The sequence below is a fragment of the Candoia aspera genome, chromosome 7 (assembly GCF_035149785.1).
Source record: "Candoia aspera isolate rCanAsp1 chromosome 7, rCanAsp1.hap2, whole genome shotgun sequence".
In the NCBI taxonomy this organism is placed as follows: Eukaryota; Metazoa; Chordata; class Lepidosauria; order Squamata; family Boidae; genus Candoia; species Candoia aspera.
This window is the reverse complement of record NC_086159.1, coordinates 5909573-5930797: the sequence shown is the minus strand read 5'-3', so window position 1 is coordinate 5930797 and position 21225 is coordinate 5909573. Positions and strand designations below refer to the sequence as shown.

Below are 21225 nucleotides of genomic sequence, written 5' to 3'. Positions count from 1 at the left end.
AGGAGGCAATGGCAAACCACTTTCAAAAATCTTGCCAAGAAAACTGCAGGGACTTGTCCAGGCAGTTGCCAGGACTCAACATTGACTCAAAGGCATTATGAGAGAGCCCGTGAAAACCATGTGGAGCTTCAATTGCCATACTGTGTTTTTTTTTTACCCATACTCTGCAGACACCCCTGTTGTCTGGGATAGGATACAGAGTTCTTGCACTTATTAAATTGCAGGTGGCCAAGAGGTGTGCATGAATGTCCAAGTTTTTATTGCTCCCTTGTTTCTCCAGTGACCTGCAGCCTCCCTGGCTTCCAGCAATGTCATTAAATCCCAAACAAAAAAAATAAAGGAGGGGCTTTTCTCAAACTGGAAGGAAGGGATGATCTATGAGGCTTCAGAGTGATGCAGAGATGCATAAACAAAAACAGCAGCTGCAGCATTAGAGCCTCCCATGGTCTCCAGGAATGGTCTCCTGTAATAAAGCAAGTTCATGAAGACCCACCAACTGGAAAAGCATTAGTTGTATAAGATTAGGAAAAATGCAAGCAAATCACTCTTACAATAGTACCGTTTGGGGTTTTCCATTTAAATATGTTGGTGGTAAATTTAGGGTACATAAATATAACATCATGGATTTCCTTTAACGCTGTCCGCAATTCAGGAACTAAACTCATCACAACAACATGAACCAAGTTGCCACAGGCTTCAGAGCACTTGGAAAAAGTGAAAAAGTTCTCTCTTATCCTGATTGAGACCAAGAGGAAAAGTGTTGGATCTAATAAGTTTATGAATAGTGCCAGTCAAGGATGCTCATGACTATGGCCAAAGAGGATTCAGGAATGGTGGGAAAACATGTTGAGAAAACACCAGCAACAGGACGCCCCACCCCATCTTCACCTCCTCCAGACCCAAAGAATATTTAAGAATATCCAAGAGAGATTAGAAAGGCATTTTCAAGCACTCCAAAAATAAAGTAGAAAAACAGAAGCCTCTCCTGCAGGGAGAAAAAAGTCATTTATTTACTTCCTAATATTTATATCCTGCCCCAATCGTGACACGCTCTGGATGGCTTCAAATGAACAGAAACATAGAGTATAGAAAACCAATAATGCAATGGTAGCTAACAAGGGTCCACGGACTGGTGAAAACTGCAGGGCCAGAAGCAAACCCGAACCAAAAATCAGAGAGACTTCAAAGTATATTTCATCATAGTATTAGGTGTAACATAAGCAGGGGCAATCGTGTTGGGTGGGAGGTCAAAAAAATCAAGATGGTGGCTGTGCCTGCAGCACACAAAACGCAGTACGTTGAATTCACAGCCATGGCTGTGATCTTGATTGCAGGTGCCCCTGATTGTAAGTTACAGAAGAACCGAGGGGCCATCAATGTTTGTGTGGTTTAGAGTCCTCCAAGGCCCAGTTTCGAACCTGCCGCGATAAACCACTATGCCTAAGGTTCCTGCGCCACAGGGTCGTCTGTGGGCCTCAGCTGCATGAGGCGTAGATGCTCAGGGCTCCCTTGATGGACTTCACTTATTATCTTGCCATCAGCAGTAGCAACATGTGCTGATGGCAGTCATCTCTGTGGACCACAGAATCAGATTGCTTGTGAGACTCCTTATCAAAATGACTGATCATCACAAAGGAGAAGCAGTTGTTCAGTTTGAAAATTACCTACCCTTTCTGGGTTTTGGGGGGTGGGGGGAGTGGGAAGAAAGATGAGATGGGAGAATAAAATAAAACTTACCTTTCAGAGTTTGAGGGATTAAAGGGCTTCCTTGGAGGTATGGCAGACCATGTGAGGATGATTCCTGACTCCTTGGCCATTTTTGTTATTTTAAAAATATTATCACTATGCTTTTTATCCTCTTTTCTCAAGGAATTCAAGCCTATGGAAGACTCCTTTCCTTTTATGCCCTCATGATGATTCTGTGAGATAATTTGGGCTGAGAATGATAAATCGGCTTCTTGGTCGTTGAAGTGAACCAATGGTTGAGTTCCTGCTTGGGCTAAACTATAACCAAGTTTGATTAATTTTGCTTAGTCTGTTGTGTGAACTCCTCCACTGTGGCTGGTAAACCTCAATCTGTTGGGCAGATCCTACCAACTGGACCTGTGCAACAAAGTGAGGTTAAGCGGTCCTTGGCTTTCCACAAACTGTGGTTCACACATGAAGGTTAGTGCAGTGGGAGAACCACTCAGGTCATCATTCCATGGGGCGAAAAACTTCAGGTCCAACTGAGGATCGTACACAAAATATGTCTTGCTGTGGATACAGTGCCTGAAATGTACAGAACAAATCCTAGGACTGATGGGTGGAACTCGTTCTTGCCAAATATGTACAAATTGAAGCTGCAGAACTACACACAGCATCCTCTTCCTCTTCCTCCTCTTCCTCTTTTAGTGTCGGTGACCATTATCCCTATACTGACTTGAGAAATTATTTATTTATCTATTTATCTAATTTATCCCCGCCCATCTCCTCCCTTCGGAGGCCTCTGGGCGATTTACAACAAGTGGTTAAAACCATCAGAATAATACAAAAAATAAAATACAGTAAAAATACTATAAATAGAAATAAAAAATAAAGAATAAAAAATCCAAGCGATGCAACATCTAAAACAGTCCAAGTGTGGGGGGAGTCCTGAATATTGCTGATTGCACAGGAAGTCTTGGCATCAAACATTCCTTTCTCTACACATGATTACAGCAGCAAGACTTTTATATGCACAGAGATGGAAAGATCCACCAACAGGGGAAGAATGGATTATTAAATTGATGGACCTGGCTCAAATGGCCAAGTTAACAGCATTGATAACGGAAAATACTGTGTCTGGATTTCTTTCTACTTGGCAACCACTTCTAGGCTACTTGCTTGTGTCAGAAAAAAATGAAGTTCTGATTTTGGGTGTTAATGATTAAATGGTTTGATTTGATAGAAATAATGTTACTAAGGTTTAACTAATTGCAAGAATTATATTTGTAAATGTATTCATATCTGTATTGGAGAAGGTCGGAAGTCACTTTCTGTTTCTGTTCTCTGTTCTGCACTTTTACAGTTTTTCTTTTTTCTCTAGTTCTGTACTCTAGCTTTTCTATATTCTATATTTTAACTACACTTTGAAAAATAATAAAGTTTTTCTGGAAAAAAAAGCATTCCTTTCTCACTTTAATTTTGTCATTTGTCTTCCTTCTATCAAGATATTTGAGGCATAGTATCGGATCTTTATATCCTTTTTCCCCAGCATGCTGGCTGGGGAATTCTAAGAGTTGAAGTCCACACATCTTCAAGCTGCCAAGGCTGAGCAACACTGGTGTAGATTACTAAATGAGTAAGGATCCAAGCTCAAATTCCCCTAAATGATATTTCTCCCTCCATTTTGCAAACCAGTAAACTGCCCATCCCTTTCTAAGCTCCATGATGCTCAAACTGAAGCAGATGCTTTAAAAGTGGTCCAGCGGGGACTTTTCCCAAATGAATCAGGTGAAAGTTGAGAAGGAAAACAAGGCTGGATCCTGGCTATGGTGTTTTTAGAGTGAAGGATATGGGATAATTGTCCCAAGCCTCACACACTGGGGGGAAGTGGGTCAAAATATGTTTCCTTATTTGCAGTCTTAGTGGGATCAAGGCTTCTCATTCAAGGCATTAAATCTAATGCATTAAAATGTAATCCTAATTATGTTTTCAGCAATTTGGTTTTCCCTACATGCCCCTTTTCAGCCATGGACGTCTTCAGTGGATCAAAAACAGGGAAGGAAAAAAAATTATGGGGACACACATTACGATGCAGTGAGAAGAAACTGAAAATTAGGATTTACCCCATGTACTTTTCAGACCCTTAAGTTCTCAAACTTTGCTAAAACTCTAATGTATACAAAGCTTTTTTCATTTTGCTCAGCTTCTTGCCTGAACCCAAGCAGAGTGGTTTGTAAACCATGGTTTCTGGCTTAGTATATTGCATGAATATAACTTACTATGCTTGGTTCAGTAGCCATAATGCAACAAACTATGATTTAGTGCATTGTGAAAACCAAGCCGCTTAAAAGTAGGAAAGCTATCAAGGCAGGGATTCGGGTAAGAGAATTATTCTATGTATGTGGAAAAGACACTCCATATATGAAAGAATGGATTCAAAAGATACCTTTTTATATTGTAAAAATGAGAAGATGAAGCAATATGTTTCTAGAAAGTCTAGATTTAATATTATATGAAAGGGCTGAGTTAGTTGTATATCAATACTATATTAATACTATCAAGAACTTTCCTTTTTTTCTTTTAAAAAAGTTTTAGTTTATTTTATTCACTATCTATATATTTTTATTGTATTACCATTGTTGTATCTTGTGTACTTTTGTTAAAGTTCAGTATAACATAATAAAAAATGTATTGGAGAAAACATCTTAAGAATAAGCAAAGATGTCTTTGACTATAGTTACCCCATTCATCTCCTGTTTCTCAGTTTGGCTAAGCAGATGCTACAAGTTTTCACAGGGCCAGAAAAAGTACAACTGAACAGAGGTGAGAAAGAACAAAGGAATGAAGGTACACACCACAATCTGTAGTGAATCATCGCTTTCATTTTCTTGCAAATTCCCTCTCATCTGAAAAAAAAATGGTGGGTGGGGTGGGGGAATATTTCATCCAGAGATGAGCAACAAATAGATGAAGTGGCCTGCAGATTAAGCCTAAAACCAGTTGGGCTTCCTACCAGACATACGGAGAGTGGTGTTCAGCTTTTTGAGGATGGCCTCTCTTGTTCTCTTGGCAGTGTTAATCCCATTTTACACTAGAGTTTTTGTATCTGGATTATGATTGTTCTAAAATAGGACTCTTCATCCTATTCTGTAAGAGTCGACATGTCTTACCTTAAACCTGGATTAACAAAAGGCAGTTGCTATGTTCACATAGCACATTAGATCCAAACAAATAAAGCAGAAGATGACTTTAAATGATGGTGTTATTTATATGTCATATCCTGACACCTTTGCTGGGTCTCTGCGAATGGTGAACCACAAACTATCGTTGTTACCACATTGCTATATACTGTTTTGTAGCTGTTTGGTTCCTATGTAAATAGTATACCTTGTGCCATAGAGTTGTATATAGGTGTGAATGAATGTTGGAGTACACAAAAAACAAGATATAGAGGCAAAGAGTTTGTTCTGGAATTTTTTTTTTCTTTATGCAGCATCTGGAGGAATACCAGAGTGAAGACTTCTATGAAGATTCCGCAAGAGATGATTCCCATGTGCATTGGCACTCAAGTGGACAAATACAAGGAGGGGCTGTGAGAAGAATACCAAGCCAGGACTGGCCAAGCCTTTATTAAATAGGATGGGAACTGTGGAACTTCAGAGTAATCACACAGAATAAGGCTGTTGACCTGGTGGCTACCCTCTTTCATTCTTCTGGAACTCAAAGCTAGCCTGGTTGGCAAGAGTTTGAGCTGGTAGATATGGATGTGCGCATCATGTAGGGAGTGAAACTTTTAGTTCAGAAACCATAAAAACTAATTTTGCATTGGTTTCTATGTCTCTGGATAGAGAAGAGGTAGTACTAGGAATGTTAGACTCTTCTTTACAACCCTTCATATGATCTTCAGTACTTTTTTGGTTGAGACCAGAGTATTCTGCCAGTCCAGCCCTGAGTTGCTATCTGTCTAACATGGATAGAGTTCCTGTCAGGGAACGCATTCTGTGCTAGTTGACAAGGAAAAGTTGGGCCGGTGCTTGAAAACTGCTCCATGTTTTAGTCCTTCCTCCGTCTCTCAAGTTGGAGACTGCTAGGACAACCTGCCTTCAGGTTGACCTTGTGGTGCTACTTTAAAATGCCGGTCCAGCTAATAATGAGATAGTCTCCCTTTATTATCTGATTTGATCTGACCTGGATGTGTTACTAAGACTTGGGATGATAGATAAAATGATAGAATTAATAGTTTTTATTCAAGTGAAACCTGATCCCCAAATCTTCAAATACAAGAACAATTGTATAGTTCCAAATTCAAGTAGGGCAAATGCTGGATATTAGTGAGTGACAAAGCAGCTGATCAATAATGGGAAAGTTAAAAAAATATCTCCAGGTTTATCCATTTTTGGCTCTCTTGCTGGAGGAAACATTTAATGATAAAGGCTGTAAAGAGTTGGTTGAATCCCTGCTTTGACTGCAGAAAGCCCACTGCCTAAACCTGGTTGGCTGAAAAAGATTTTGGCCTGAAACCCTAGTAGTAACATAGATAATCCCGAGTTTGAATGACTATGATCTAGTTCAGATTACAACCTCTTCCCATTCTAGAACATGGGGGTTCTTTTCCTAACTAGATATCTAGAGCTGTCAAGATGAAGGAAAAGATGGTATAGCCAGAAAATATCCAAGACTACTGTATTATATTTCTGTCCAAGAATATAGCACTAAGAAACAAGGAATGGAGAGGTGTGTTGTAGTGGCTTGTAATGTGGCAAAATACCTGTTAATCTTACTTCCAACGTTGGTCTCACTCGGCCACCCCTGGATAAGGCACCGTTCCTTTAATCCAAGGATGATCCTGCTCAATATCTTTGATATACATGTCCTTGTAGCAGTGGCTACAGCCAAGGACCTGGATCCTTCCTCTCCTTCTCATATGCAGGAAGATCATATGCACTTAGAGAAGGAACATCTGGCTTCACAAGGTTTTGCCATCCTGAAAAGTTTCAATGTTTTGGATGAACGCCCCAAATGGGTCAATTCTGAGGCCATGTTGAGCATACCATGTGATACCAGTTGTGTAGAATTTGGTTTCCCAGCAGAGATTTATTACTCTGCTACTGCAAAAAGAACTGAGTCCTGTGGCCTCTTGAAGACCAAAATGGATGCTATGGAACTAGGTTTCATGGTCTGCAGCCCCACTCATTAGATGGAACATGTTATCCTAATCTGCAAGAATAGTTATGGCCAGGGTTGGCGGGAAGAGAACTGTAAACAGCAGGATGAGGTGGAAATGAAGTGCAAAAGATAAAGAAGGGATATCACTATTTGCACACTTCAGTCCTTGGTGTGGGCATACCAGTTTTCCCTGGCACAGAGTTTGGAAATCTTTGTCATTGGCACAACACACAGAGCAATGGACCGAGTGATTGATCTGCAACTTCAGCTTAGATGCCTCTTGAGTTTAGAAGGCGCTGGCAGGTGGTTAAATTGTCCACTCTGTTGGTCAGGTGTTTCAACCACCTGGGCCAACCACTTCCTCCAACCATAGCTCAGCTGAATCACCCTGGTTTGAAAATGCAACTTCCTAGATGAGTAGGACTCGTGCCTGTGTGCAATTTCAGCTACTCACAGGGTGGGCGGGTGAAGAGGGTGTAGAGTTGGGAAGATACAATCAAATACTGCCTTCTGCTCTGGACCTCCAGAAGAAGAGAGATGTTCAGACGCAGAGTTGGTCAGATGACGCTCCCTTGCAGATGGGTCTGAGGTGCAACTCAAGAAGACATGAGTGGTTTATATCTTGAATTTGGGCTCCTTCTGATATGCAGCATTTTCCAATATACTGAGGGGACTAGAAAAGGTAAGCTGACTCGCAATTGCACTGCAATTCTCATCTGGAAATATATAAGGGAAGGCAAAGTGTTCTAGTGATTCAATTTCCCATGGATGGATTGGACTCTGAATTTGCCCATGAATGAAAGCAAGATTCTGAAGCAAAGAGTCTAAGGAGATTTTTTTGCAGATGACAGTGGGGAACGTCATAGTTGGCAGGACATGAGGGGTGGTTGCTTGTCTCATCGGAAGGCAAACCAGATGCACCTTAGCATTAGAAGTGCGGGAAGTTCTTTCTACAAAACAATAATACTAGAATCATGTTTTTTGGTCAAATTGCTGCTGAGGACATTTTTAATTGATAGAAAGATGATTAATAAACTCATCCCATTCTGGGGTGGAGAATCTGTGTCTCTCCAATTACTGCTGAACTACCCCTTCCAGCAGCATCAACCAGTATGTCTCATGGTGAGGGATGCTGGGAGCTGTAGTTCACAATTAACTGGTGGACCAGGCTTCACTGATGCCTGAAAATGAGAGAGAGAGACATATGGTACAGGTAGCCCTTGACTTATGACCACAATTGGGACTGGAACCTCTGTTGCTAAATGAGGCAGTCGTTAAGTGAGTCATTCCCAGTTTTACAATCTTTTTGCCACAGTCATTAAGTGAATCACATGGTCATTACGTGAATCCAGGACTTTGCTTGTTGGAAGCCGGCTGGGAAGGTGGCAAAAGGCGATCACATGACCGCAGGACACTGCAACTGTCATAAATACATACCGGTCATCAAGTGCCTGAATTTTGATTATATGACTGTGGGGATGCTGTGATGGTCGTAAGTGCGAGAAACAGTTGCAAGTCACTTTTTCCAGTACTGTTGTAACTTCAAACAGTCAGTAAACGAAGGTCGTAAGTCAAAGATACCTGTAAAGATAGCCTCAAAGTAAACCCAGCTTTGGTGACTGTATCCAGAAACCTTTTCTCATCAGTATTATGGAACACACTGCAATTTTCTTATTCTTGGATATTTTTATTTTTTTTAATATCCTGTCAAACTACAGCCTTGGGAGTTCCTTGTGGTCTTTCATCCAAGTTTTCACGTGTTTTGGGGGGACAGGGAGAAATGGTGAACCCAAGCAAAGATGTTCATCCCTGCAGTTCCAGAAGGAGAAAAACCACACCTGATGAATGTCAAGTCCCTAGCAGCCACTTACAAACAAGAAAACTAGATTTCAAGAGTTTCAGAAACCAGAAACATTGAAAAGGAAAAGAGAATGAGATTACAAAGTTCTGGAAATTGGATACATTTACTTTAGCATCCCGTTTATCTCTCAGCTCACGGATTCTTTGATCCCCTTGCTAACTGTCTGTTGATGCTCCAGGGAGGTGGCAACCTGTCTTCCTGGGCTTGTAATATTTTGCCAATCACCATCCACTTTCTGAGACTCTGAGAAGTCCATCACGGTTAATCTTTCCCTTTCAAACTGCATTAAAAGGGTCGAGTAATTCTAGGTACAATATCATTCATTTCTTTTGTGTGACTGTCTTCTCTTTTCCACTCACTTTAACTCCTGTAAACATCTGGACAACCCCAGAGATGAAGCTGTTACCACAAGTTTCTCAGATGCAGAATGGGGTGCCTGCATTGTATAGTTGCACCACATTACTTGAATGTCATGGACAGGCACAGGGAAATTTTTGGCTGTCCAGATGTAACTGGATTTCAGCTTCCTTTATATTTATATTTATATATATTTAAATCCTTTCTCACCCCTGTGGGTGGTATGTGTCTCCCTCAACCTCGGCTCCCCCGCCAGAGGCCTGGGAGTTTGAGGGTTCTGCGCAGGATCTCGGCTGTTCCTAGCACTGCGCTCTTCTGGACAGAGAGCTCCGATGTTGCTCCTGGGATCTGCTGGAGCCCCTCTCCCAGCCTGGGGGTCGCAGCCCCAAGTGCCCCTACCACCACTGGGACCCCTTTGGCCTTCCCTTTCCACATCCTCTCCAGTTCCTCCTTCAGGCCCTGGTACTTCTCCAGCTTCCCAGCCTCCTTGTTCCTGATGTTGCTGTCACTTGGCACCGCTACGTCTATCACCACCGCTGTCTTCTGGTCCTTGTCTGTTACCACGATGCCTGGTTGATTGGCCAGTACCAGTATGTGTGTGTGCGTCTATAATTTCCTTCTTTTCATAGTCTACCCTTTCTAATCATCAAACCCATAAATCACAAGTACATTTTTTTTCTTTTTTCAACAAAAAGTCCATAAAGGGTTTCCAGTCACTAATGTTCAGCTTCAACCATCACTGCCCCACAGCAGCATTTACAGGAATGGCCTCTTATAAACATTGGTCGAACGGCAGTAGACTATCCTGAAGGATTCAGGTGGCCTTTCACAAGCTGAAGTGCTTCTGGCCAGGAATTCAAACAGCTGAAAGCCCTTCCACTTTCTGGAAGGCAGTAGGTGTGTGTGGGTGTGAGTGTGTTTTCATGCAAATGTAATGGGTTCCTCCCCCATTTATAGCTTGTTAGCAGGAAATGATTTCTGCTGGATGGTTCTATTGAAAATACCTAACCACAGTCGAAGAGGGTAAAATGAAAAAGGATCTTCAAGTGAAACTCAGTCGTGTGCGTAGCCAACTCTCACTTTCCATCAAAGCCAGCCACATTTCTCTCAAGATTTCAGACAGTTCTTTGAAGCAGTTGCTCGAGGGAACTTCATTTTATCTGGTCATGTAACTTGCAATTGTGTAACCCAGATCTTACTTTCAGCCCCTTCCCTTTCACCCAAGGTTATCACTGTGAACGGAAATGGAAAGACATGACTTGTGAGAGACCCCTATCACAAGCTTTGCAGGTTTCCTGACTTCTTTATGAGGTTAGGGACAGAATCCACCTTCTCTTGACCCCTGATAACATGACTTGAACCAGAGAACTTCAACTTCTTTTGTAGCACTATTTCTCCATCTGATGGCCAAGGTGTGCAACAGCTAAACTTACCCTATGACTTTTTCTCCACTGTGAGGTGAACTGCTCTCCACCCAGCCTTGAGTTGGCAGAAAACCAGACCAGGATGACATTGGCTGCCCCCGTTGCTGATCTGTAGGCTGTGTGTTTTGCCACTGTTCCATCTCGGCAGTCCCTGGATTTCTCTTCAAGAAAATGGGCGGCCAAGCCTGATCATGTTGACACACCCCGAAGCTGTCCTTTGATGGTGCTGGAATTAACCTTGAGCCCCAGTGCAGCTGAAGATGACTTAAGCCTGTCTCCCTCAAGGGCTGGGGACCCAGCAGGAAAGGACGGGTGTGCCCTGGTTAGGTGCAAGTGGGGAAAGTTGACGACAGAGAACATTCACAGGTCCAGCTTCACCTCAGAAGGCAAGAATTTTACCTTATGGAAAATGACATGCCTCTCAGACTGAGCTGATTCCCCCCAGATGGTTTTTCTTTGATAAAACACAAGTCACGGAGATGGTTGTTGGCTTGCAGATGTTTCTGCCCCAAGTTCACCAGGAGGGAGAAGGTAAAGAAACATGAACATGTTGGCATCACGCCATCAAGAGAGGAAGGTTGGCGTGATGCCAACATGTTCATGTTTCTTTACCTTCTCCCTCCTGGTGAACCTGGGGCAGTGCGGCAAAAGAACCAGCATGAGGAAAGTCAGGAAACACCTACCTCTCTGCCGTTCTTCTTCAGCTTCAAGCTGGCCTTCAAAAAAGTTTTTGCTGTTCTGTTTCCCTTGCTCTGCTCTGTCTGGCTCCCAGATCTGGGCTGTCAAAAGCTATTTCTTTGTTCTATCCTGTGGCAAGCTGGTGATCTGTTACCCAATCTAGTAGGCCAAATGGTATTTTCAGAGGCAGGGAGTTGTTGGCTGGGCTACAGCTGGAAGGCATGAGCGACTATTTCCAGTCATGATGCTACTTGCTCAAGGGGAATAATCCTATCTGAACATGGAGGGTCTTACTTCAGAATAAACTATGCTCCAGTAGAAGGGAATCTCTGTAGCTCAGGGTTGAACTGTGGAGTCCTTGGTGCTCTCTGAGCTTGGTTGTTGGCTTGTAGACATTTCATGACCCAACTAGGCAACACCATGTAAAGGTATGTGGGAATGACCTTGGGAGCCCAGGGGTGGGGTGGGGGGGGAGAGATGCTGCCTAGGAAATGATCAGATAAGGGGGTGGTGGAGCCCGCAGCTGCATAATGGGCAGAGAAAGAAACTCAGAAAGGAACTTCCTTAACTAATCAGGCTGTAAAAGAGAGAGTAGGAGATTTGTATTTTCAGACTTGCAAGGTTCTGTTAACGTAGCCTTACAATAAAGAAGAATTAGCTCATCTGGTCTTGTTTCTTATCTGGTCTCCTTGGGAAGACTGACACGTCATCAGTGCTGATGATCAGTGGCGCTGATGATGTTCCCTAGTTGGGTCATGAAACGTCTGAGCCAACAGGCAGGCTCAGAGAACACCCAGGACTGCAGACACGATGCTGCTAGACAGAAAGCCTACAGATACTGGAAGCTTGCAAGTCCCATGTCATGCCAGGCAGCAAAATAATTCTTCTTGTTTTGGCCAATACCCATTTGACTTGATGAAAGAAAACTTGCAATGCGGAAGAGAATCCTGGAACAATTCTGGGAGGGAAGGGAAGGGTGGGTGGTGTTCTTGCCCTTTTTTAATTTCAACATGCTCCTGTTGGATATGGGAATGACCCATCTTTTATAGTACAGTCCTCGCTGTATCAATCTGCAACCTTCCTGCCTTCCACAATGCCATTATATCCTAAGACATGAAGGAGCTTCGCCTTCCTTAGGCATCTTTTCATACTGGAAAGAAGGGCGCAAGAACGCAACGGATCTCTGAAGCCATTTAGTGGCCTGCTAGGACCACAGAATGGAGCAGAGCTGAACACAGCAGAGAAGCTGTGCACAGAAAAAGAATATTATCTTCGGTAGCTTCAATGAGCATGTCAGAGAAACACAGGTTATTGATCTTACACATTCAGCCCTCCCAAGATAAAGAATCACACGCTTAGACAGAGTAGGTTCAAAGTAAAGTAAAAGAGTATCTTACTCATTTTATTCTTGGTCCAGTTACATTTCTGTTCAGAAAGGATGAAATCTGTTCTTCTTTTGTGTTCCCTATACTTAGTGAACTCTCAGCCCTATGGCTGCCAAGAGCTGCATGGAAGAAATTGACAAAAATCTTCCTTTTGCATTCTTAGGCCCACCACGTGGCCCAAGATGGAGAGAGAAGCAAAACATGCTTCTTCCCAGATGGTGAAGGAGGAAGAAAGAGAAAGAGGAAGTGGGAGTGGCAACGAACAGCTTCCTCAGAAGCACAAAGAGTTGCATCCTGGGACTCAATTTGTAGGCTGATGAGGCATGCCGGATTTGCCAGGACCTCCAACAATCTCATCCAACGCGGGGGGCTTGAGACTGATGCTCAAACAGTGCCATGTTTGCATTTTCTTTTCCTTTGCAGGGGAATGTCCTCCTCCTGATCCAGTTAAGTTTGCAGAGTATTCCACTGATCGGTACGTGGTGGGTACCCGGGCTCGTTATCTTTGTGACGAAGGCTACAAGAGAAAAGCAGGGACAAGTAACTTTATTACTTGCAAGGAGCAATCCGGAATTGCTAGATGGACGTACAGTCGCCCGCCAGCTTGCATAGGTAAGAAGCTGGATTTCCAAGAAATAGAATGTTTCAGAAACCTTTTTGAGGCCTGTTGCATACAGGGGAAAATGTTTACTCTTGGGGAATGTTAGGTGTAAGGCTATCAATAATGAGTGGTTTATGAACGCCCTAGAGTACTGTTTCTCAGCCTCCACATCTTAAAGCATGCTGGCTGGGGAATTCTGGGAGTGGAAGGCCACCCGTCTTAAAGCACGCTGCCTGGGGAATTCTGGGAGTGGAAGGCCACCCGTCTTAAAGTTGCCAGCGTTGAGAAACACTGCCCCAGAGCAAGTCTAGGGCTGCTACAGCTGAGCTGCAAATATCCAGATGGCCATTAGCTCATATATAATGAGCTAACTCCTTGTTGGTCATCTGAAATTTGGCAGCCCAGACCTGGTAGCCATAAACAAGGGCTGTGTAAACAGCTAGAACTGCCAGGGATTTTTATGCGGAGCACAAAATGCCCTTCACAAATCACAACAAGTAAAGTCTGCTGTTTGCTACTGACTTTTGGCAGCGAAGCACCACGGTATGTTTGAGACAAAAACCTGAAAGCCCTCTTGGTTACAATTGCTCTGTTCCTACAACATGCAGATCCAGGCCTATTAACAGATAACGGCTGCATGTGCACCATGTGCTCATCTCAGCAGTTCCTTTCACCTTGGCTTGCTTGGAATGTTGTGTGAGCATGTTACGCAACTGCAGTTCAGCAAGCAGATTAAGCCAAACAAAAGCTTGTTTTCTACCTCCCTTCAAGGACAGCTTCAGACAGGCTTAGGGTCTGGGAGGGGGACACATCACCAACACAGGAATCAGAAGCTATAGTGGTGGGTGACACCCAGCCAACCTTCTCTGATCTTGAAAAACACTAAGCAGAGACTGGAGACCACCAGGAAATCGAAGGGCTCGAAGAGTTATTTTTTAAAAAGGTTTAAATTTTTTTTTAAAAAATTGAAAAGTTTTTAAAGTTAAAATTCTTCTTTTTTAAAAAAAAAAATCCCAGATGAAGAAGAAGGCAGCAGCAAACAAGTTCCACACTGCTGCCAAGAAAATTCCATAGGTGTGTCCATACAGCTAGTCCTCGCTTAACAACCATTTGTTTAGTGACAGTTCGGACTTTAAATGGTGCTGGAAAAACTGACTTACGACCGATCCTCACACAACTGTTGCAGCATCCCTGCAGTCACATGATTACGATTTTGGCGCTTGGCAACTGGTTTGCATTTATGTCCACTGCAGCATCTTATGGTCACATGATTACCATTTTTGACCTTCCTGGACAGCTTCTGGCAAGCAAAATCAATGGGGTGGTTCGCTTAACACCCACAGTGATTCACTTAACAGCCACCACAAAAAAGGTCGTAAAATCAGGTCAGATTCACTTAATGTCTGCTTTACTTAGCAACCAAAATGCCAGTCCAAATTGTGGTCATTAAGCGAGGACTACCTGTATAAGTGTGCCCATATAGTCACCAAAAGTGAATTAGATTCTACCATTTTACTTGCAATGGAGACAATAAGAGAGGCCAGTTTTCCTCCCCCGATACATAACCAGTATGGCCAGGGCAAATAGTGATGATAAGAAGAGAGTAGTGACCTTGCTAGAAGTGATGATGATCAAAGTAGTAATGATGGAGGATGATAATAGATAACTGTCCAAGTTTTCTAGCTCCTGCTATTTCCACCTTGCTAATGGGGTTGGGGCTCCTGGCACAGACTAGGGTGTTGCAGATGGCCCCTCAGAGTTGTCTGCTATTGACCATGAGTCTTTAAGAACTGGTGCATGCTGAGACTTGCCCGGAGCAAATTGGGCTGTCCATCGGAGTCACCTTCTTCCTGGAATAATAGCAAAGAAAACGATGAAATTGAGAAACCAGAAGGCCTCATAGCCACATGGTAGGCTGCTGATTAAAGCCCCATGTATATTTCTTCAGTAATTTGCTCCTTAGGTTCACATCCCTGCCAAAATACCCAATAGTCTGGCTCCCAAATGCCAGCATATGGGTTTATCTGGGAGGGAGGGGTACAAAGATGGGTTGCTTCGTCTCAGATATTATTGGAGTGTCCTGTCTTTTAGCACTTTGGCTTCTTCGTTGTTTTTAATAAACCCAGGAATAGTTACAGAGCTGTGGCACAGCTCCCCACTCTCTCCTGCCTAAGGAATCTCCCCCATCCCCGCCTTGCACCTTTCAAAGCAGTCAAAGAAAGACAAATTGGTGTTGGTGAGCATTGGGATTCCCATCAGACAAGCAAGCAGGGACTGTAGGATGGGTGCCGTCTGCGGTCTTTATTAAAATGCAGGTGGGGGAGCTCTCTATTAATGAAACAAGGACCTGGTGGAATGAAGGATGCCAGAAAAATCCCACACCAAATCCTTTTCCGGCAAAATGATGGAATTCATCACGGCTTTACTGGGCTCTAATTCGTCAAGTAGCACCCATCTGGCATTATTTTGCCACTCGCATGCCCGAAGCCGTGGATCTGAGAACGGTCTGTGCAAAAGAATACCTATTTTGCTAAGAAGATCTGCAAAACCGCAGGTTTTATCCCGTTCCCCTCCTTATGAATTCTCAAAAGTTTGGGGGAGTTTGTCAAATAGAGGTGCGATGTTTTTCTGCCTGTTGATAGGCCTCTGCAAGTGCTTCGGTGTGACCCTAATTGTACATGACGCTGATATAACTGCTATAGGAAGAGAGCTGTGGTTAAGCCCCAGTGTTTCCAGGAAGCACATGTCTGCTCTCGCAGAGAGCCATGGCAGACTTAACTGCGCAGCTTCACACCGCAGCCACTGTCTGTTGACGGCTCGATCCCCTGTGTCTTAGTGACACACTTTCTTTGCTACCCCTGTTTCCATGCCTTTCATTATGGTCTGAAACACAAAGAGATATTGGAGGAAAACTCAGAATCGTTGAAGCCTTTACAGGCTAGGGGCATCCAGTTTGATCCTGAACCTCCCCCCCGCCCCACATGGGCTAAAAATGTTGGCAGGACACCTTGTGGCCCAGGAAGATGGAACAATTGGGCATGCAGATTCTGGCCGCCAGAAGGGTGCTAAATACTGCCCTAGAGTCAGGGACATCCTCAAGGAGTCGAAAAAGTCAAGATGGCAGTCACAACCACATGATCAGAGCACCACCCCTGTTTCGCAATGCATGTAAAAAAGGTGGTGGGGCTTTGATCGTGCAGTCATAACTGCCATCTGGTCTTTTCTGACACCCTCCCTCCCTCCCTGCAGACATCCCTCCCATCTCTTTATAAGAAGAATATAAATTTTCTCAGTATGTTCATTTTTAAATGGCCTTTCTCTTCTGATTTTCATGAAATGGGGTACACAGGTTCTTGTATGCTCAGGATCCTCCCAAGCTTCTCCCAATCTGAGATGTCTTCCAAACTTGTTATGCTACCCGCTAACTGGGAATGATGAAGATGTAGGCCAGGGCATACGGAGGGCAGCAGGTTGTGAAGATGGTTAGATGATCAACTTACAGGTAGTCCTCACTTAACAACCATTCCTTTAGTGATGGTTCAGACTTACAACGGTGCTGAAAAAACCAACTTACAGCCGGTACTCGCACTTACAACTATCGCAGCTTCCCCATGGTCACTTGATCACGATTTGGGTGCTTGGCAACCAGTTCGCACTTATGACCATTGCAGCATCCCATGGTCATGTGATCGCCATTTTCGACCTTCCCAGCCAGCTTCTGACAAGCAAAATCAATGGGGAACCGTGTGATTCGCTTAACCATGTGGTTCACTTAAAGGCAGGATAGAAAATAAAATAAAATAAAAAAATAAAAAATGGATCTGATTCACTTAATGACCGCTTTGCTTAGCGACCAAAATTCCAGTCCAAATTGTGGTCATTAAGTGAGGACTACCTGTAGATGGCATATGGAGGAGCAGCTGCTGCTGGGCTATTTCCCCATTTGTGACTTACGGCATCTTCACTGCATCACCCAACCATTGTTGAAGGGACATAGAACCCATCTTCATTCCTGTTATTCTGACCTAACCACAGTTGGGGGACTCTAGAAGACACCACAAATGGTTCGCTGTTATCAAAACCGCAAGAGAAATTCCATTTAAAAATGAAAAGCTAAGGACATTTAAGCAGGGGAGAGGGGAGAACCCAATAAGGCCCGAGAGCTACAGACACTGAGGCTGGGTGACCTACAGTATATGCTACTGGCAGCCCTTCCTATCTTGGGGACTTCCAGATCTGTTGAGGTTGCAACTGTGAGGATTTTCACCCAGCGCAATGGCTGGGATTGTAATCCCAATTTACCTGGAAGGTGCCAGAGATGCTCTCCTAGGTGTGGGGCAGATCTTAAGAAGAGGATGGACACACATCATCTGATGCTGTGTGTCCACGGTCTCTTCCCTTTCCCCTTTCCCCTTTCCCCTTTCCCCTTTCCCCTTTCCCTGTCTGCTTCCTACTTCATCCAGACTCAGAAACTAAAATCTGTGGAATCTGGTTGTACCTCTCTAGCATTTCTGTTTTTCTTACTAGAACTTCTGCAATGTTGACCCCAAGTTGGTTTGTCTTCCTTCAGGGCCATCTCCTACAGCAGAATGGGAGAATAGTTCCATTGGCCCCCCGGTCAGCACCCCAGCACTCATGGAAGGTAACACCAAGCATTTATTTTTGAACTATTGCTTGCAATAATAGCAAATTAATTATCTGGGTGGACCCACCTGAGACCAAATGGACACCAATGAACCCCATCCATGCAACAAGGACTGAGGATGGCAAACAAGGGGTTTTTTTTGGGGGGGGGGGGAAATCCCTAAAAGAGGGTGTCTAAAAAAAAAGGCAGTTATTACAAAGGGATATACATACAAAATGCCTGCAAATGTTTCTGCTGACTTTGAAGGAAAATGCCAAGGGTTTCCAAAATAGGACGGAGCAAACGTAGAGCTGGAAAAATCCAGAACAGAATGACACCAGTTCCTGAGAAACTGATGCTTACCAGGTCATTGCAACATATACTACACTGCAGGATTGGTGGGAGGAGAGGGCAGAAGGAGGAATCTTCTCCCCGCTTTATCCCTTGTGCGCTGGCTTAGATCGTGGTTGTGTTGTTGTGAGCCGCCTAGAGTTGTTTCAAGATGGGCAGCCATACAAATCTTTTAAATAAGTAAGTAAGTAAGTAAGTAAGTAAGTAAGTAAGTAAGTAAAGTGTGTAATAATCCCACTGGCTGTTTTCACACTACACTTACCCAGGTACCTAAATGGGTTCATATGTAGGAGAAATTCTGCATTTGTTTAATAATGGAGACTCAGAACACTTGTCAATAGAAGCACAAATTGTGTTTATTTCAGTCCTGGAGGCTGCAATACCAAACCAAAAAACAAAGGGAATGCAATCCCCTTATATAAGTGTATGAAAATCAAAGTACAGGTAGTCCTTGAGTTGTGACCATTCATTTAGCGACCATTTGAAGTTATGAGGGCGCTGAAACAAGTGACTTATGGCTTGTCCTCACACTTACGACCATCGTACCATCCCCACAGTCGTGTGACCAAAATTCAGGAGCTTGGCAACTAGCATGTATTTACGATGGTTGCAGCATCACCATTTGTGACCTTCCCAGCCAGCTTCTGACAAGCAAAATCAATGGGGGAAGCTGGATTCACTTAACAACTGTGGTAAAAAAGGTCGTAAAATCAGGTATGGTTATGTGATGCCTCACTTAATGACTGCACCACAATGATGAATTTTCTGGTCCCTATTGTGGTTGTAAGTCAAGAACTACCTGTATATATGTAATCCATGAACAAAGGTAGGATTACAAAGACAAGGATTATATTAACAATACAGAGACTGTGTGTTAGAATGATGGTTACTGTTTGATATTTCTATTCCAGTTATCTCCCTTGTCTGTACCTCCCACAGCTTTCCTCGCCTTCAAGGATCCTTTTTCCTGGTCATCAACATCCCTTTGCCTTCTGTGCAGTTTTTTGGCTATATTGCCATAATGGTCCATTTAGCCTAGCTAATGCCGTTTTCTCCTTCAGTTCCTGAATTAACCCATTTTCTGGGTTTGTGCAATGCACTGAACTATTCATGGGTGAGGTTCACATGATACCCTCGCAAAATGAGCCATGCTTATCACTGTTCAAGCTTTGCCTGTTGAGTGACTGCATCTGCTAGGGTTTGTGCGCTGTGCGCACGGAGCTAGTTTGCCTCCTGCCAATGACTGAATTTGTTTGTTAGGATTCAGCCTTCCATTCCGGAGCTCGAGGTGGCTTGCGTAGCATTTATTCCTCCTGTTTTTCCCAACAACAACCCTGTGAGCAAGATTGGAGTGATTGGCCAAAGCCCTCCTGGGAGCATGTGGGGCTAAAGGGGGATTAAACTCTGAGCCTCCCTGGGGCCAGTCCAGCACCTTCACCATTACACTGCATTTTCTATCTCCCACCCTAAGTCTTTAGGGCAGGGGATGGGAAAATCTTTGGAGAAAACAACCTGTCTTGAGGAGACTCCTGAGTGCCAAGCTAATTCTGAAGTACAGCCAAATTATTTCACACACAATTTGTTCTTGTTTGCTCTATTGAAGGCCCCAGGCCCTACCTTGGGTCTGGGTGATCCAGGTTGCAGGGCTGCACATCAAATGTGTGCATGCTGCAACAACATGCTAAACCAGCTTAAAAACAACATGCTAAACTAGCTTAAAGTAGAATTCGCTAGTTTGTGGTTCAATGTGTTGTTGGAAACCCAGCAATGACCTTAGCATGGTGCGTGAACTAGGCCATCACATTGAGCTGCAATGCAGTTGATTTTGTTGGCATTTTTTTTCCTGCTCTTGGCTACCATGGTAAGTAAGTACTTCCTTAAGCATCGGCCAGGTGAAGAGGTCGAAATTAATTGTCCTCAGTTTAGGTGTTAATAGTTGCATTGCCTGAGGGGAAGGCAGCTTGCAGGACTTTTGTTTAGTTTTTAGCCTTGCAGCCGAGTAAGCAGCTCCCAGCTCTCTCTGAGAGCGTGTGTGAATGCACAAGCCTGTAAATATGTTTTTGTGCTTTCTGTAAATAAATGTATTTTTATAGAAATGCCTGGTGTGTGATTTTTCTGATCTCTGGGCCACATGCGTTCCAGCACTCTGTAAGAGATTTGTCTGGCTAGGTGAATGCACCAAGAACATTTTCCTAAGTGGGAGTTAGGGTTTAGCATGTTATGGGAAGCCCACAACAAATTGGATGGCTTCTGCCCAATCTCTATGAATTCAACCAGCCTATGCCTACTCTTTCATTGTCCCTAATTGAATCTTGTTACTTGTATATTACCCTGTTAATTATCCAGTTGAGTAATATCATTAGATCACCAACCTCTCTAAGGATTGTGAATCAGTAAATAGGCTTATCCTGCAGTGATCGTCATGTTTAGCCACTAGGCTGTTCAGATGAATTCAGGGTTGTTGATTTTGGGGGGGGTCCTCTCATTTTCTCCTTGCACTCCACAGGATTTTGTGGAGTCCCCATCCCATACAAGCAGACCACTGTCAAGGTAGCAAAGTATAAAGTGGGACAAAAGCTAAAGATTAAATGCTTGGATGGATCTCAAGCACGGACTCCCATCACTGAAATTATTACATGTGAGAACTCTAGTGGAAATGGGGTCTGGTCCAGCTTAAATCCGCGATGCACCAATGACAGCATCTTGACTTCATGGAAGCCATACCTCAGTGCAGGTAAGAGAGCTATTTGGATGGAGTTCCCTTAGGGCTAAAACCAAGAAATCCAGGCTTCTACTGTGCCTCAAAATTCATGCCTGTGCAAGATTTTTGCTCCATCCTTTGGTCCTTGAAGTTTGGAAAAGAAATTTTGCTAGTGATGGGGGGCAGGGAGCAACAACATTTATGGCACAGTTGGCACCGACTCTGGTAGCACCAATTTCGTAGGGCATCAGCTTTTGCGAGCAGCTTCTCATGGAGGCTTGTGCCCTAATAAAGTGGGTTAGCATTGAAGGTGCCACCAGACCCCCAAGTCTGCTTGGCTGAAACTGTATTTGGAAATGGCATTAACCCTGATGAAAGGGTGTAGTGAAAT

General features: G+C 43.6%; 1 protein-coding gene across 1 annotated transcript; it reads left to right on the top strand.

Annotated features, from left to right (window-relative positions):
• Window positions 1–1261: 1261 nt before the first annotated feature.
• LOC134501190 (uncharacterized) lies at window positions 1262–20899 on the top strand. The gene is made up of 5 exons (XM_063308798.1): window positions 1262–1346; window positions 12981–13169; window positions 17729–17800; window positions 19090–19157; window positions 20564–20899. Exons 1-5 carry the CDS (start codon window positions 1262–1264, stop codon window positions 20897–20899), a joined length of 750 nt encoding a protein of 249 aa, XP_063164868.1.
• Window positions 20900–21225: the final 326 nt, after the last annotated feature.